The 17,565-nt window shown below is 43.3% G+C and overlaps 1 protein-coding gene across 2 annotated transcripts in view; it reads right to left on the reverse strand.

Moving 5' to 3' along the window:
• Positions 1 to 10,934: 10,934 nt before the first annotated feature.
• Positions 10,935 to 17,565, reverse strand: part of LOC309543812 (cytochrome P450 2J4-like) — a 90,558-nt gene continuing 83,927 nt past the window's right edge. For both annotated transcript variants that reach the window (XM_082242993.1, XM_082242992.1), the window contains one exon: positions 10,935 to 11,363. In XM_082242993.1, the coding sequence (XP_082099119.1) occupies positions 11,185 to 11,363 (179 nt within the window). In that variant the 3' untranslated portion in view covers positions 10,935 to 11,184. The remainder of the gene's footprint in view (positions 11,364 to 17,565) is intronic.

Consider the following 17,565-nt stretch of genomic DNA (forward strand, 5'->3'; position numbering starts at 1 on the left):
ACGTCACTTATTTGATTGAAAAACACTTGATTACAGTGTTACTTTTTCCTTTAAGTGAGGCCTCAAGGCAGACATTTTTCATTGATATTGGGCTACCGACCAACCTCATTCACCTTATCACAAAATGTGCTAAAGTCAGCCACAGAACCACCAACAAATGTATCAAATGTTTTCCTGTAGAAATGCAAGCATACCATTTCACCATACTCCATAGACAGGGACACATTTTACTTGCAATGGTCTTAGTCAAATTGAAACCCCCCAATGTCCAATGCAAATAGGCTTTAAGCCATGTGCCTCAACACATGAACACACATGCAAAGATTTGTACGGTCAGTTACAAAGTGATGCTTTTGCTTTCAATGAGAACTGTATGAGCTGCAAGGCTTGGGAATAGTTTTGATCCAGAGTACAATCTGCAACATGTGCAATGGCACTTCCTTTCTCAAACTAGCTATGCTCTTGGATGTTAAGCTTCGACATCCACCAACAATTGAAAGCCTCACTGCCCTCCTGACTGGTTTTCTTGAAGGACAAGGATGTACTATTTTTCAGTGAATTGTATGCTCTATACTGTAGATCTCTACGCCATTCTTACTTTTGAATACCATTTCTAATATAAATGTCCTTTCTAAAAACCCACAACCATAAAATCAGTGTGTATATGCAGTAAAGCATGTATGTTATACTCACTGTGAAACCTAGGGGTTAATCCTCTGCATTGTGTAAAAATATTTTTTTGATCCTGTCTTCTCTGATCCTCAACCCCCATCCATCTGCTGAAAGAACAGAGCTTTGGAGACACTCTGCATATGCTCAGTTTGGGCTGTATTGCTAAGAGTTTTTTTGGGGGAGGGTGCATGTGATCCAGGGCCATCTTACCGAATGGGCATGCTGGGAAGTTGCCCGGGGGCCCCACCTGCCCAGCAACCCAGCCAAGCATTAGTTCCGATTCCCGTGTGCATCCCACTGCCGAACTTAGCAGGTGGCAAACGCCTGTCAGCCCTGCACCTCTGTCAGGCCACTTGGGCGGTGGAGGGGGAGCCCACAACTGCAGGAGTGCCTGACCACCTCTACAGGAACAGGAACACACAGGACAGTCGAGTCTCACTCCCGTCCATGTGTGTTCACCGGACCAGCCGCCGAACTTGGAAGCTGTCATTAACCTGGCACTGCTGTACCAATAAATATCGCCTTATCGATAATTTGGATTTTTTTGGGGGGTGATTGTGTAGGTGGGGCCCCAGTGCACTGCTTTGCCCGGGGCCCTTTAATTCTCTTAAGATGGCACTGATGTGATCAGCACAGAGCCAATCAGCACTGTCCAGACAGAATGTCAGGGGTCATGCAGCCTCATAGGACTATCAGAGCAGAATGAAATTTCCTACAAGCTTTAACCAGTGCTCGGCAGAACACTGATAGAAGTCAGAAGGCTACTTTATACTGCTGATGAGAAAAGGGGCTTAGCAATTTAGATTCACTAAAATAATTGCATTTCCCTGTTGTGTACCATGGGAAACCAGATATAGGGATTGCAGGGTCCTGGGTGTAGTAACACTAAAATCAACGTAAACAGATCATGCAGCTCCCAATGAGACCAATAGCATGAACTTCATAAGGCCAAATAAAATTTTTTATAAAACTAACCTTATAGATATCTGACACATACAGTATGTTTTAAGCAGAAATGAAAGGGATATTTGGTAAAATATGGCAGCCGATGCCTAAAGGATTGAGGTCTGCACTTTTAAAAATGGTCAAGCCATCTATGGTTTATTTCATTATGCCGTATGTTTATGCATTCATGGGAAAACGGTCATAAAGCAAAATGGCCATGTTGAAGGTACCAAATAGGACAGTTACTTTGAATCTTTGGCTGCTTGACCAAGAATCTGCATGGTCATGCAGTCCTCTACATGTGAAACTACAAGTAAATGACAGTCTTTGCAGCTGTCAGCTTGTAGTTTTCAATGAACTACCACAGTGCGATTGAGCGTTTTGGTAGTGAATTTACTTTTCCTGTCAGTGAGTATCTGCTTGCCTGTGTGAGGTATGAGCAAACAGGTCTCCGGGAGTCCTGCATGGTATCAACAAATCTGCTGATCATTGGTGCAATGCTTTAGGCTCCCAAAACAAAAACAAAAAAAATAGTAAATGCACTTTTTTTTTTTTGCAGGTAAAAAAAAAAAAATGTGCATTATGTTTTGTTAAAAGGTGAACTTCGCCTTTTAAGCAAGCCATTTATAGATCATCTTATTCACGCTGAATTAAACAAAATTTGAGCTGTGGGTGGCCCCTAGGTTAAAAAAAAAAAAAAAAAAAAAATTAAAAACGGATTGAGCTGGATGGACAATGATCAGACTAAAAGTGAATGGGGAAGTGTATTTGGTGCAAACAGTGACATCCTATCAGATGCCCTCACTATTTCAGGTAGTAAAGATGCTTTGGGTGTCAGAATACAATAGCCAGCAATGCAGATTCCACCATCCATGCTAAACAGAACCCCTATTAGAAATCCAACAGGGTATGGCCAGTCTTAATGAAACCCTATGGAAGACAGCATGTAGCTTGTTTTAAAAAGACAGTCAGCATTTCCTCTGTATATTTAACAGTTGGACTTTTAAAACCTTTAAAACAGTGTTTGTGCCCAATGGAACCAATCAAGTGACCTTTTAAGACCATCTTCTCTACAGTAGCTTTTGTGGCCAGTATTTTCATACATATACAATAGTATTATACAAGCAACTACAGAAAACCTACCAAAGTGCTGGAATTCACCTATAATTAAATGGGAAAAAATCTTTCAACCCTCAACAGTCCTAAATAAAATATTTCCCTTTGGATGCCCATTAGATTAGGCTGGACAGGAAAGGTTTAATTTATCAGTATACAAGGTTTACGAGAGCTGTGTGCTTATGGTTAACTATGGTCTTACCTGAAACCTAGGAGTGTCAGTTTGCTAGAAAGGTTGGCTTGCCAGCTGCAATTCATTTCCTTTTATAGATTATTCCAATCCAGACCAGCAGGGGCAGTAGCATGTCAAATGTTTATTGAGCAAAACCAAAAACATTTTCATTTTCCACTTGCTCTAGTGTTAGTAATCTTAGCTGTTTTTTTTATTTTTTTTTAATGTAATATGTATTCAATATCACCAGCTAAAACACATTCTTTGTTTTTTTTTTTTTAAGGTGCACACTCACTGACAGCTGCAACATTCTGCGTTGGAGAAAGGCTGGGAGCCCTGCAGCCACATAAAAGAGCTGCTGAGAATTGGGTGAGCATTGTTTAGCTACTCATAGGTTTACATTAGACGTACTAATTAATTATCATTGACACCTAACCCTGCATGTAATTAACAGTTCCCCCTCTCTCCACACTATCCACTAGCAATTTTGTGCTTATTCCTTAACCACTTAAGCCCCGGAGGATTTGGCTGCCCAAAGACCAGGCCCTATTTTGCGATTTGGCACTGCGTGATTTTAACGGACAATTGCGCGGTCGTGCGACGCTGTACCCAAATGAAATCAACGTCCTTTTTTTCCCACAAACAGAGCTTTCTTTTGGTGGTATTTGATCACCTATGCAATTTTTATATTTTGCGCTATAAACAAAAAAAGAGCGACAATTTTGAAAAAATAACAATATTTTTCACATTTTTTTATATGAAATTCCCAAAAAAAAATGTAAAAATCAAAATTTTTTAACATTTTAGGCCAACTTGTTTTCTGCTACATATGTTTGGTAAAAAAAAATCGCAATAAGCGTATTTTCATTAAGTTATTGCGCTTACTAACTAAGGGAAAGATTTTTGTCATTTTTATTGTTTTTTTTTTTTTTTTAACGAGTAATGGCGGCGATCCGCGATTTTTTTTGCGGGACTGCGACATTGCGGCAGACAGATCGGACCCTTGACTGACATTTTTGACACTTTTGGGGGTACCAGTAACATTACTACAGTAATCAGTGCTATACATATGCACTGTTACTGTAAAAATGACACTGGCAGGGAAGGGGTTAACTTTATTAGTAATCAAGGGGTTAAGTGTGTCCCTAGGGGCGTGCTTCTAACTGTAAAGGGGCGTGGTTAGTGATGTATCCACAGAGACATATGATCCTACATAGCAGGATCGTATGATCTCTGCAGTTAGATCAGGGAGAATGACAGGCGGCTTTGTTTACATCAGCCATCTGCCTTTCTCCCTCTGCACTGGGAGATCGCGAGTGACCGGCGGACATCGTGTCCGCCGGTCCCCCGCGCGGACATTTCAGGGAACGAGCGGGGGCGGGAGCCCACCTCCGGCGGCGCACGCCCGCCCCCTAGAGGCTCTCAGGCGAGCGACGTAGTACTATGTCACTTTGCCTGTACAGGGCTGACTGCCGCTGTAAATATACTGTGGGCGGTCGGCAAGTGGTTAAAAGGGCAATCTGGAATGCTGTTCAGTGATATAACCCTTTCTCTCTTCCTGGACCTTCCCATCTAGCTGTAGATAGCAATATTGCAACTCAGAGATAATATAAGCTGTGAAATGCAGTAACCCCAAGCAACCAGAAAATTTCAGTAAAAAATATGATTGGTTGCAATGTGGTATTACTCTGAGGCCCTCTTCACATAATGTATTATTGTGCGCTGCATTCATTTCAAGTAGGCAGAAGGCACACCTAAAGTAAATACATCTGAACCTTTTCTTTTATTGCAACACACCACAATACACATCATGTGGCACCACAGTGCACGCATCACAGTACTAAAACAAATAAAAAAACAGTACAGGGTTCAAAACTTACTAGTAATGCAAAGTGTTCCTTGTGGTTGCTGCTTTAGTTGAAATCTTATACATCCCCCCCCCCCCACACACCTCTGTAGTAACCTTCTGGTGCAACAGGGGTAAATAGAGCCGGGAGGCCTGTGGTAGGCACTCATCAAGACTGCAGACTATGCCCGCCCTTCTGCCCCCCCCCCCCCCCTTCCAGTGCCTTCTAAAGCACCTTTTAAGTGATTTGATGTGATTTTTTTTAAGACCAAATATTTCACTATTACCTGCTCTGTACAATTGTTTTGCACAGAGAAGCCCCAATCATTCTCTTCTGGGGTCTCTCACAAGCGCTATTGGCTATAGCTGTTTGCCATAGGGGCACTCTTGGGGGCTTAATCTTGAGCTGGGCACTGTGTGTCTATTGACAAACAGAGATCAGCTCTGCCCAGCCCGGCCCCCTGCTCTCTCCTCACAGGCTATGATTGACAGCAGTAGGAGCTATTAGCTGCAAGCCACTGCTGTAGTACTGAGGTGGATGAATGAGAATAGGATGCACTGTCTGTGATGGTGAAGGATCTGTTCATAAGTCTAATGAATTCTTTACAGATAAACTGTACGGAAGTATGGGAAAAAAGGAAGAGTTCAAAATACAGGAATACATCAATTGTGGTCAGGGCCGGCCCTACCATTGGTCCCGGTGGGACCATGGGACCCAGGCGGCACTTAGAGAGGGGCGGCCCCCGGCCGCCTCTTCTCTTCTTCGGCTAGCTAAAAAAAAAAAAGGTCCGCGGCCGGCCTGACATGCACACTGCGCATGCGCCGCCGCCGCTCGGAAAAGCCCGTAAACGTTCAGCTATTTCCGGGAATAGCCGAACATGTACAGACTTTACTGAGCGGCAGCAGAGGTGGCACATGCGCAGTGTGCATGTCAGGCTGGCCGCGGACCTTTTTTTTTGGCGCCAGGCGCCGCCATTTTTGAGTCCTAAGGTGCCCTTTAGGAACAGGTAAGTGAGACTGCTCCACACTACCTGCCATTATGCGGGGCTGCAGGCATACTACAAAAGAGACAGTGCTGCGGGCATGGTACATGCCCACAGCACTGCATCTCCTGTAGTATGCCCGCAGACCCGCATTCTCCTCTACCATGCCCGCAGCACTGCATTCTCTTGCACCATGCCTGCAGCCCCGCATTCTCCTGCACCATGCCTGCAGCCCCGCATTCTCCTGCACCATGCCTGCAGCCCCGCATTCTCCTGCACCATGCCCACAGCCCTGGATTCTCATGCACCATGCCAGCACCCTGCATTCTCCTGTACCATGCCCACAGCCCTGCATTCTCATGCACCATGCCTGCAGCCCCGCATTCTCCTGTACCATGTCCGCAGCCCCGCATTCTCCTGTACCATGCCCACAGCACCGCATTCTCCTGTACCATGCCCGCAGTCCCGCATTCTCCTGTACCATGCCCGCAGCACCGCATTCTCCTGTACCATGCCCGCAGTCCCGCATTCTCCTGTACCATGCCCACGGCCCCGCATTCTCCTGTACCATGTCTGCAGCCCTGCATTCTCCTGTACCATGTCTGCAGCCCTGCATTCTCCTGTACCATATCCGCAGCCCTGCATTCTCCTGTACCACGTCCACAGCCCTGCATTCTCCTGTACCATGCCCACAGCCCTGCATTCTCCTGTACCATGCCCACAGCCCTGCATTCTCCTGTACCATGCCCACAGCCCTGTTTTCTCCTGTACCATGCCCGCAGCCCTGCATTCTCCTGTACCATGCCCGCAGCCCTGCATTCTCCTATACCATGCCCGCAGCACTGCATTCTCCTGTACCATTCCCGCAGCCCTACATTCTCCTGTACCATGTCCACAGCCCTACATTCTCCTGTACCATGTCCGCAGCACTGCATTCTCCTGTACCATGTCCACAGCCCTACATTCTCCTGTACCATGTCCGCAGCACTGCATTCTCCTGTACCATGTCCACAGCCCTGCATTCTCCTGTACCATGCCCGCAGCCCTACATTCTCCTGTACCATGTCCGCAGCACTGCATTCTCCTGTACCATGCCCGCAGCCCTGCATTCTCCTGTATTATTATTATTATAATTTATTTTTTTCTAGGCCATTTTTGCTTCATATTTAAGCATTTTGGATGGTATACACAAATCCAGATTCTATACTCCATTGGTGAAAAGGATAAGGTAAAAAGCCAATGCGGCTGCTGACATTCAAGATGCTCCCACACTAAGAAATAAAGTAATAAATAAAATCAGTGCCGCGCTACTCAATTCCAAAGTATCAATGTGAAAGAAATGCCCGCCAGAGGCTCTAGAGCACAAATATAATAAAATAATGAATAAACCCAAAACAAGTGCATACAACCAATATTATATAGATACATAATAAATGTGTTGTGTGGTATTGCACAAACGACAAATTTTTTAATACGTAGAAGCCAGGCTGTCCATCCAACACACACAAAAGACATTTAAATAGAAACAGATCTCTGGAGGTATATACATTTTCAGTATACTTTTTCATTATACTTTTTCAGTATATTTAATGCTGTTCCTGTTTTATCTTTGTGATACATGATTTTATATACATTCAGTCAAATTGTGTGCTTTTGTATGTTTTGATATTTGCCACAACCCCTTTTTTTAGGCCATGTGATGTAGCCTACACTATTTCTTTCAAAGATTTTTATTAAGTTTTAACAAAAGAAAATCCATCAACAGATAACAGCATTTAGCCATATAAATTGGTAGGTAACTTAAAGAAAGCTTCACCATACAAGTTATGACCTGTGAAGTGAAAAATGTCAGCCATAAACAACAATGCAGGTAAAGAGGCTCCTATGGAGGAAGAGCAACGTGAGTAAAAGTAGAACATCATGCAGTCGGGGGGGACCCCCCTGACCCCCAGGCAACCCCAATGGGATCACAATCTGTTGCCCGGAGAGCCAGGAAAACCCCACCCGAATAAGTGATCAGCAGCAGACTGAGGGAGTTCAGAACGCAAAATAGTGAAGCTGGTTCGGATGAGAGTCAGGACCGCTTAGGTGATTTGCTAAGGTCTCTGGTGAGGAGCATAAATCAGGAGGGCAGTAACATCTGTGCTCCGATGAGAAGCATAAGTAGTATTTTCAGAAAAAAGGTCCTTGTAGAAGGGAGACCGTAGGAGAGTAGGATCAACTAGAATCCTGGCATGGTTACCCTAACAAAAGTAGATACCTACAAACAGGGGTGGAGAAAGGGCAGAGAGACCAGGGGGTAAGAGAAGACAAACGGGATAACGGACAAGAAGAAGAAAAGAGAGGGGGGAGAAGAGTAGGGGTGGGATACATATATACGCCTCGGAGGTCCCAAGATCCACTAATAGTGTGAGATAGACCCCTCAATAGATAAGCGAGCTGTGATTATAGGCAGGGTTCCCAAATAGTAGCCTACACTATTTAAGCTGTTTTGTGTCACTTATGTGTTAGCCATAATTAAGGCCTGATGGCCGAAACGCATTGGATTTTTTATATGACTGTTCATATGCTACAAAAACGATGTTTTAGCCTATGTCCATAGCACCAGTCTTTCTCTTTTTTTGAAGGAATTATATGGAGGTTTACAGAGACCTCATAGACTAGGTGCTGTGTGTTTGAGGCTCACCAGACATTGCACAGGAGGTAGTAGCTCCGATGCACATTTTCCAGTCCTATTCTATAGTTAATGTTCTGGACTTATCCCATGATCCTCAGCTTTCTGCATACAAGTGCATAGGCTACAGCTCCCCCCCCCCCCCCCCTGCTGACTGGAGGGGATACATCATTCAACATCCAGCATAGGACTAGAAAGTAAGAGTAAAACTGGCTATAAGGGCTTGTTCACACGCGGGTCAATATCATGTGTTTATGCAGGATTTGTTTAGCATTTTTAAACCTCATAACCGCCCTTCAAAGCCAGCAATTAATATTAGAATGGGCACCACACAGCGCTGTTCACACAGGGTGGTAGCATTGTGTCATGTTGAAAATTAAGCAGAATATCTCTTTCATGAGGCATCAATGTTTGTCAGCAGCCTCATTTGCTTTCAATAGTTATGCTCTAGAGCTGAATGTTGAACATCACAAGAGCATTTATGGCATGTTATTGAAGCATTTATGAACTGTTAGCTGGATATTGGGGAGGCAGTGGAGGTTCCTGTATACCAGAATTCACTGGGAAATAATAGAGAAGCCGGGCAGAGCAGCTCCAGACACTTCTTATTTGTACAGAGCAGCCATGCGAAGTTGAGCTGGACCAAGCCAAGTGTCAAAGAAATCAAAGTATACAAATCCATCTTACAGAGAATTCACAAAATGTCTGCTATTACACCACACCACAACCTAACCACGTCTCAAATTAGATCATTTCCTTTGCATCAATTCCCTTTGGAGCACTTCCCACTAGAAAAGCAATGCTTCCATGGGCATTTATCAAGCATTCTTGAAGCTTTTTCAATGCTTCATAAACACAACTCCTCTGATACCTGTGGTGCTGAAAGTGCCAAGTCTCTTGCTAAATAAAAATAAAAACCACCTGCACCACTTATCTGAACCAGGATAACTAACACCCAGTGTTATTCAGCCCACTTGTTGTGAGCCCAGAGCATCATGGACATGCCACCTAGAATTGTGCCATAAGGTCGGCTTGGTGTTCACATCAATGTGAGGTCTAATTACCTTTGGCTGCACATATAATTCATTTTTATATCTCACTGCCCTCATCATGCTTATGAAATCAAACAGAGCAAGGCTGCATAAAAACTGGTTGCTGTTTACATATAGTAGAATTTCTAGTACAAAATGAACACTGATAAAAGTGACTGGAGAGAATCACTTGGTTCGTATAATAAAGCAAACCTGTAATGAACATAGGCAAATGCTATCTAATCATTAACCACTTAAGCCCCGGAGGATTTGGCTGCTCAAAGACCAGGCCCTATTTTGCGATTCGGCACTGCGTGATTTTAACGGACAATTGCACGGTCGTGCGACACTGTACCCAAATGAAATTGACATCTTTTTTTTCCCACAAACAGAGCTTTCTTTTGGTGGTATTTGATCACCTGCGCGATTTTTATTTTTTGCTCTATAAACAAAAATTTGCGACATCTTTGAAAAAATAACAATATTTTTCAAATTTTTTTATATGAAATTCTCAAAAAAAATGTAAAAATCGAAATTTTTTAACATTTTAGGCCAATTTGTTTTCTGCTACATATTTTTGGTAAAAAAAAAATCACAATAAGCGTATTTTTATTGGTTTGCTCAAAAGTTATTGCGTTTACTAACTACGGCAAAGATTTATGTCATTTTTGTTTGTTTTTTATTTAGTAATGGCGGCGATCTGCGATTTTTTGGCGGGACTGCGACACTGCGGCGGACAGATCGTACCCCTGACTGACATTTTTGACACTTTTGGGAGTACCAGTGACATTACTACAGTAATCAGTGCTATAAATATGCACTGTTACTGTAAAAATGACACTGGCAAGGAAGGGGTTAACCTTATTGGTGATCAGTGGGTTAAATGTATCCATAGGGGCGTGATTCTAACTGGGGGGGGGGTGTGGCTTGTGATGTAACTACAGAGACATACAATCCTACATAGCAGGATCGTATAGTCTCTGCAGTTACTTCAGGGAGAATGACAGACGGCTGTGTTTACATCAGCCATCTGCCTTTCTCCCTCTCCAGCGGGAGATCGCGAATGGCCGGCGGACATCGGAGCCGCTGGTCACTCACGCGGGGATGTCAGGGAACGAGCGGGGGCGGGAGCGCGCCTCCGGCGGAGCGCACTCGCCCCCTGCAGGCTCCTGGGTGAGCGACATAGTCCTATGTCGGTTTGCCCAGGAGCTGCTGACCGCCGCAATACATAGTCGTGCGGCGGTCGGCAAGTGGTTAAAAACTATTTAATGTATTTTTACATCTAATGAATATATGTACCTGAATCTGTTTTGAGATCAGTATCTTGTGATCTTTTGCACAATAGGACTGGCAGTAGGGCCAGCACTCTGAACCAGTCAAGCTCCACTAGGTGCTAGCTGTCTGACTCCAAGCACATTAGCTCTTGCACACTGAACATGATATTTGTTACCCTGTTGTATAAATAATACTTAAGAATACATTGTGGCAATGAGGAAAACACTCCAGTAAAATAATACTGAGATACACATTACTATTATAATTCAGAAAATGTCCTGACTGCATTTATTCTACCTTGCATTTTCAGGTTAAGTTATTAGCACCAATTGTATTCTTCAGAAACATTGTACATTTACATAGTATTACTTTTAATCAAATTAAAACAATTGCAGAAACCTAAAGAGAACAGGACAGTAAATTGATCTTGATATTGGGTAAACAATACAAAGTATAACAGGTGCAGCAAGCTAACGTGGCTCAGCACAGATCTTGTAAGGTTGAGGCTGTAGAGTAAGCTTGTAGATGTATTTTGTGTTGACCTCGGTTACACCTTCTGGAAGATGAAATGTCAGTGATTTCATGAGAGTGGTGAAGAAGATAAATAGCTCATAGCGGGCAAGCTGCTCCCCAAGACATATCCGGGAACCTATAAGCAGAGAACAAGAATATGTATCAGACTAAACCTTAAACAACCTTTTCTATGCTAGAAAAGCTATCACACTCCACTGGAAGAAGCAGGTTCCCCTATCTATCTCCTTTTGGAGAAGGCTGGTAAATAACAATAATAAACAAATAATCTTCTGCTCTACAAGGACCCCTACGTAAATAAGTTTACCCTGCAAAATATGACAAAATATGGTCTAAGTTTTTGGACAACCTTACCACGGCTATGCCTTAATGGCCTATTGGTTTGCCGTGGGTCTTGAGTTTCTCATACCCTTACTAGGACGTGACCACCCTTGAAGCACTTGCCCTTGATAAGTGTGGCTGTTACTCTGGTTCATACATTCCTCTTTGATGTAACAATTTCTTTTAACCACACCTTCTTAATCCATGTGCCATCCATGCAAGCAATGATTATGCATATGTTCATTTCGCTCCAACACCCCTGCATGGGTAGCACACATTTCTCACTTTTTGGTTTGTTTGTTTTTTGTTAAGTTTTCTATTGTATGTAAAAACTTCAATAAAAAAAAAAAAAAAAAACAAAGTTAAATGACAACTTGTATTCATTATTTACCATTTAATACCCATGGACATAGGATGACAGTTGGCTGATCCAGCTAGTTTCAGTCTGGGATAACAAGCCAGGGCCATCTTTAACACAGGGCAAAAGGGTCAGCTGCCCCGGGCCCAGTCATTATTTTGAGGGGACAGCAAATTTACACTGTTATACAAGCTGTACACTCACTACTTTACATTGTAGCAAAGTGTAATTTCTTCAGTGTTGTCACATAAAAATATATAATAAAATATTTACAAAAATGTAAGGGTTGTACTCACTTTTGTGAGATACTGTATGTGTATCCACACTGCTGCCAGAACACATGACTACTTAGTTTTTTGTAGCTACAGCTACAACAGTAAATTATAACACCGACAGCGGCAGCATAGTTATGTAACATAGTTATGTAAAGGAAATTGTTGGGCCACCTTGGCCCAAATTAATTATATAAAGTCAAAGTAAAATTGGAATTCTACTTGAACGCTGAAAGAATAAGCAAGATAAAATGAATAGCAAGAGAAAAAAGTACTACCATTCTTTTTATCTACAGAATATAGCTATTTTGTGGTTTGCCTGCCAAAAACATTTACACCAGTTTGCATTTTCACTTAGAGTTAAAGGCACTCAAAAGATGAAGGTGCTATAGTTAACACAAACCACCTAACAGGCAAATCACATTGTACGAAGCTTGTTGCTCAAAAAAAGCTACTACTCCTTTTTGGGTGACAAGCCCCACGTGTGGCAAAACCGCACTGCGTTTAGGTGCCATTAAAAATTAGGAAAACACATGAACACGCATGCTGTGTTTTGCCAGAATAGCAGTGCAATTTGGAATCATGGGCAGAATAGAATCGATTCCGCCCATGATCCCAAATCTTTAGATGTGAATGGGGCCTAAATGCAACTATGACTTGCATATACCTAAACCTGAGTTAGGAGCTTTGCTGATGGACTTTTGTTCATGTTTTCTCTCCCCATACAAGTCTATGAGAATACAAAAGTAGCTTGAAGCAGGTCAATTGCACCTATCATTGAATTCTGAATGATCTCGGAAATGTCTTGAACTAATGTCAAAAGCAAGCTCATCTATACAGCTCAGAGGCCGTCAAACCAATCCATTAAAGTGATTTGTAAACTGATGAGTGGTAAGATATATGGATTTTTTCTACAGCTTACCTGTAAAATCCATTTCTTGGAGTACATCATGGGACACAGAGCCATATTCATTATGTATGGGTTATAGGCCACCTTCAGGTAAATAGACACTGGCAACCAATCAGACAGGAAGTCCCCCTATACAACCCCTCCTATACAGGAAGTACCTCAGTTTTGTAGCAAGCAATAAATACCCCATACAAGAGGGGAGGGACCTCTGTGTCCCATGATGTACTCCAAGAAATGGATTTTACAGGTAAGCTGTAGAAAAAAATCCATACTTCTTTATCATACATCACGGGACTCAGAGTCATTTTCATTACATATGAGATGTCCTATAGCAATGCACCTGAGGGGAGGGGGACAGCATTAATACTGCCATCAGACAACAAAAGGTCTACATAGCTGCCTTCAGAAAACTGCAGCCAAATGCAGACTCCTCCTGGGTCCTAACATCCACTTGATAGAATCTACTGAACGTATGCACTGATGACCAAGTCGCAGCTTTGCAAATCAGAGCCATAGAAGCTTGATGACGAACTGCCCAAGAGGCACCTACTCTTCTGGTAGAGAGTGCCTTTATCGAAAAAGGTGGAACCTTCCCTTTTAAACCATACGCCTGGATAATAACCTGGCAAATGCAATGAGAAATCGTAGAGTTAGATGCTGCCTGCCCTTTCCTGGGCCCTTCTGGCAGTATGAACAAAAGATAGGTCTTACGAATCTGAGCCGATATTTTCAAGTAAGTCTTAAGAGCACGTACTATATCAAGAGAATGTAGTAACCTTTCTTCCTCTGTTTGAGGATCTGGAAAAAAGGAAGGCAGTACAATGTCCTGATTTAAATGAAAGGCAGACACCACTTTGAGCAAAAAACCTGGGTGTGGATGTAGTGTCACCCTATCTTGATGTAAAATCAAGAATGGCTCTTTACAAGGAAGAGCTGCTAGTTCTGATACTCTTCTGGCTAAAGTTATCGCAATAAAAAAAGACCAATTTTTTGGTCAAAAGAACCAAGGGAATATGCCGCATGGGTTTAAAAGGCTGTTTTTGTAAATCTGCCAGCATCAAATTTAGGTCCCAAAGACACAATGGTGGCTTCACTGGTGAAAGCATACGTAATATCCCTTGAACGAAGGTTGGAACCAAGGATTGCGAAGTTATCGGTCTGTGGAGAAAAAACGACAAGGCTGAAATTTGACACTTAATAGTGCTTAAGGCTAATTTCATATCTACCCCTACTTGCAAGGAAGCTAGAATTCTCCCTATGATATACTTGCGGGAATGACATCTCCTGGCTTCACACCAGTCAATGTAAGATTTCCAGACTCTGTAATAAATGCCTCTAGAGACTGGTTTTCTAGCATTTAACAGGGTAGAAACTGCAGGGCCAGATATACCCGGCTCTTTCAAAATCAAGGCTCCAATAGCCAAGCTGTCAAATTTAGAGACTGTAAAGCAGGGTGAAATATCGGACCTTGAAAGAGCAGGTCCAGGCGCAGTGAAAGAACCCAAGGCCTTGCCACTGCCAGTTTTTGAATTTGTGCATACCAAAACCTCTTCGGCCATGCTGGAGCTACCAAGATTACTGGTTTCCCCTCTAGCTGGATTCTACATAACAGGCGCGGCAGCAGCTGAACCGGAGGACAGGCATAGATCAGGAAAAACTCCTCCCAAAGAGTCACCGAAGCATCCACCCCAACTGTGAGTGGGTCCCTGGTCCTCGACACAAAACTCTTAAAATTGTTGTTGAACCTAAATGCCAACAGATCTACATCTGGGACCCCCCAGCATTTGCAGATCAATGCAAAGATCTTGGGGTGTAAGGATCCTTCCCCCGGAAACATCCGTTGAAGACCAGAGAGTCTGCCTGCCAGTTTCCTATTCCTGTAATAAAAACCGCTGATAGGCATGGAACAAATTTTTCTGCCCAGGATAGGATGATATCTACCTCTTTCTGGGCTGACCGACTTTTGGTGCCTCCTTGATGGTTGATAGAAGCCACAGCTGTGGCATTGTCAGATTGTACCCTGACCGGGTAACCCCAAAGCCATGGCATCCAGAATTTCAAAGCTCGACAAACTGCTTGGATTTCAAGGACATTGATGGGGAGACTTCTCTCTACCCAAGACCACTTTCCTTAGACTCTGGCCTCATCCAGAACTGCTCCCCAACCAGAGAGACTGGCATCTGTAGTCACTACTTTCCAGACTACTGGAAGAAAGGATTTCCCTTTTCTTTTTGTACATTATGGGACACAGAGCCATAAATCATAACATATGGTTATATAGCCACCTACAGGTGAAGGACACTGGCAACCAATCCGAAAGGATGTCCCCCTATATAACCCCTCCCACACAGGAAGTACCTCTGTTTTTTCGCCAGTGTCTAAAGGTGAGTACCGGTGGAGAGTTTCTCCACATTTCTCTTCAAAGAAGAAAGAAGATATGCTACATACTCCGATCAAAGATCACTGAATCGAAGGGGTTAGCTATCAGATCCATCTAAAACAGTCAATCAATTGAAAAGATGGTACCTGAGTCTCAGGAAGCAGATATGAGGTTTTGCCTGTAATGCTGTCCTTTTTAGGCCCTGGACCCTGGGATCCGGACCCTTGAAATACCAAACCCCAAAGGAGCTTCGTGCAGGGTGCTCTACAGGTCCAAGGCCGTGGCCCCTCTAAAACAAGGGGGCCCAGTCCTTGAAGGTCGCCAAGACAAAGCTCGCCGTGATGGGTGAAGATTGGATTCCTGTTTCAAACAGAATCCTGCGGCAGGACTGGTGAGTGCAATTTAAAATATTTACACATACAGCAAACCTTGAAGGTAAAAATTGCTGGCATAATTTCAGATTGTAAATATTTTATGCACTGTTCCCTTTAAAATGATAACAAAGACCGAGTGCCATGTGAGTCTCTGCATGAGACTATGGATGTTAAGCCTAGGCAACATACATCCTGTTAAGCATTATTTCTGTGCTTGTTTTTCTGACACACTGTTTTCAACCTGTGCTGATATCCTGATAGGTATCAGCTGTGACAAACCAATGTGTGCATGAGACTGTGGATGTTTAGCTATGCCAAATACATCTTGTTGAAAACTCTGGCTTTTCCTAAGGGATTAAATGTGCCATTTATATCAATTGTAATTATGTGAGCTTGTGCAGTTGTGGGATTGATGCAAAATTTGTTTAAACATTATTTCTTTGCCTATTGTTATCACACTGTTTTCTTTCCTTGGGCTTATCACCTGAAAGGTATCATCTGTGACAAACAAGATTTGGCCTAAGCTACTCTCACCCCATGTGGTTGCTGTTTTTGCCTTGGCGCATAAACGCCCACGTGTTTGTCTCCTCCCTTGATAGCATGCCTGTGGCGAAGGCCGCGCATGTATGCGGCGCATGTGCTATACAGCGTCAATGGGCATGATTTAGAGGGAACTGTTTCCAACGCATCAGTCTCTGTCAGAAGCTGAAGGGGACACAGAGTAGCAACAGCAGCTGGGTTGCGTGAGTCACTGTGGGTGTATATACTGGCACAAACAGGTCCTGTATCTTGGAATAATCAGTGATTGTGTGTGATAAGCTGTATAAGCTTGGCACAAGCCTTGAGTACACTTAAGTTAGTACCTCAAGTTTGTCTTGCTTTAAAGCAATGTCTGCCTTAAAAAGGGCTGGGGGGGGGGGGGGGGGGACACAGTTGGAAGAGGCACTGTGATGCCACCGTCAGGCCTTGAAGGCCCTAACCATGCTTCCTCTATGTCTACTCCCCCTGATGAGCCAGAGCCGACTAGCCAATCTGAGCCATTACGGTTGTCAGGCATAGTATCTACTATAAGTACTTCTGCCACAACCTACATCACTAAGGACGATTTTGCATCGGCATTAGCCAGCCTTGAGGGTAGGATTGCTGGCATAATTGCAGCATCACAAGAAGGGAGGAAACGTGATAGATCCCCCTCATGTGAGTCACCCCCTGAATCAGTTCAGGATTGGGCAGAGGATGTGGAAGAGGTAGCTGATGGTGACCCTATGGAAGGTCAAGCTGAGGTTTCCACTTCTGGGGAGTCAGGGCTAGAGGAGTCCATCAGCCTCTCAAACCCAGAGATTGTTAATTCAGTCTCTTACTGAAATGGTCAGGTCTGGATACAAATTTCCTCCCTTAGAGACAGCTGAAGTCTCTTTTTCATCACTAGGAGCATTGCTCCCTCCTTAAAGTCCTCGGACGTTTCCTATACATCCGCTCTTGGAGCAAGACATGTAAAATGATTGGGACCATCCTGATAGGATTTTTGTTTCTTTCTAAAATGTTTTCACTATTATATCTTATGGAGGAAAAGTTTACTAAGAAATGGAATATACCCACTGTGGATGCTGCCATTTCTTCAGTTAACAAGAGTTTAGCCTGCCCTGTGGATAATGCCCAGGTTTTTAAAGATCCAGCAGATAAGAAGTTGGAATTTTTATTGAAA

Source organism: Pelophylax lessonae (genome assembly GCF_965119305.1).
Source record: "Pelophylax lessonae genome assembly, chromosome: 1".
Classification (NCBI taxonomy): Eukaryota; Metazoa; Chordata; class Amphibia; order Anura; family Ranidae; genus Pelophylax; species Pelophylax lessonae.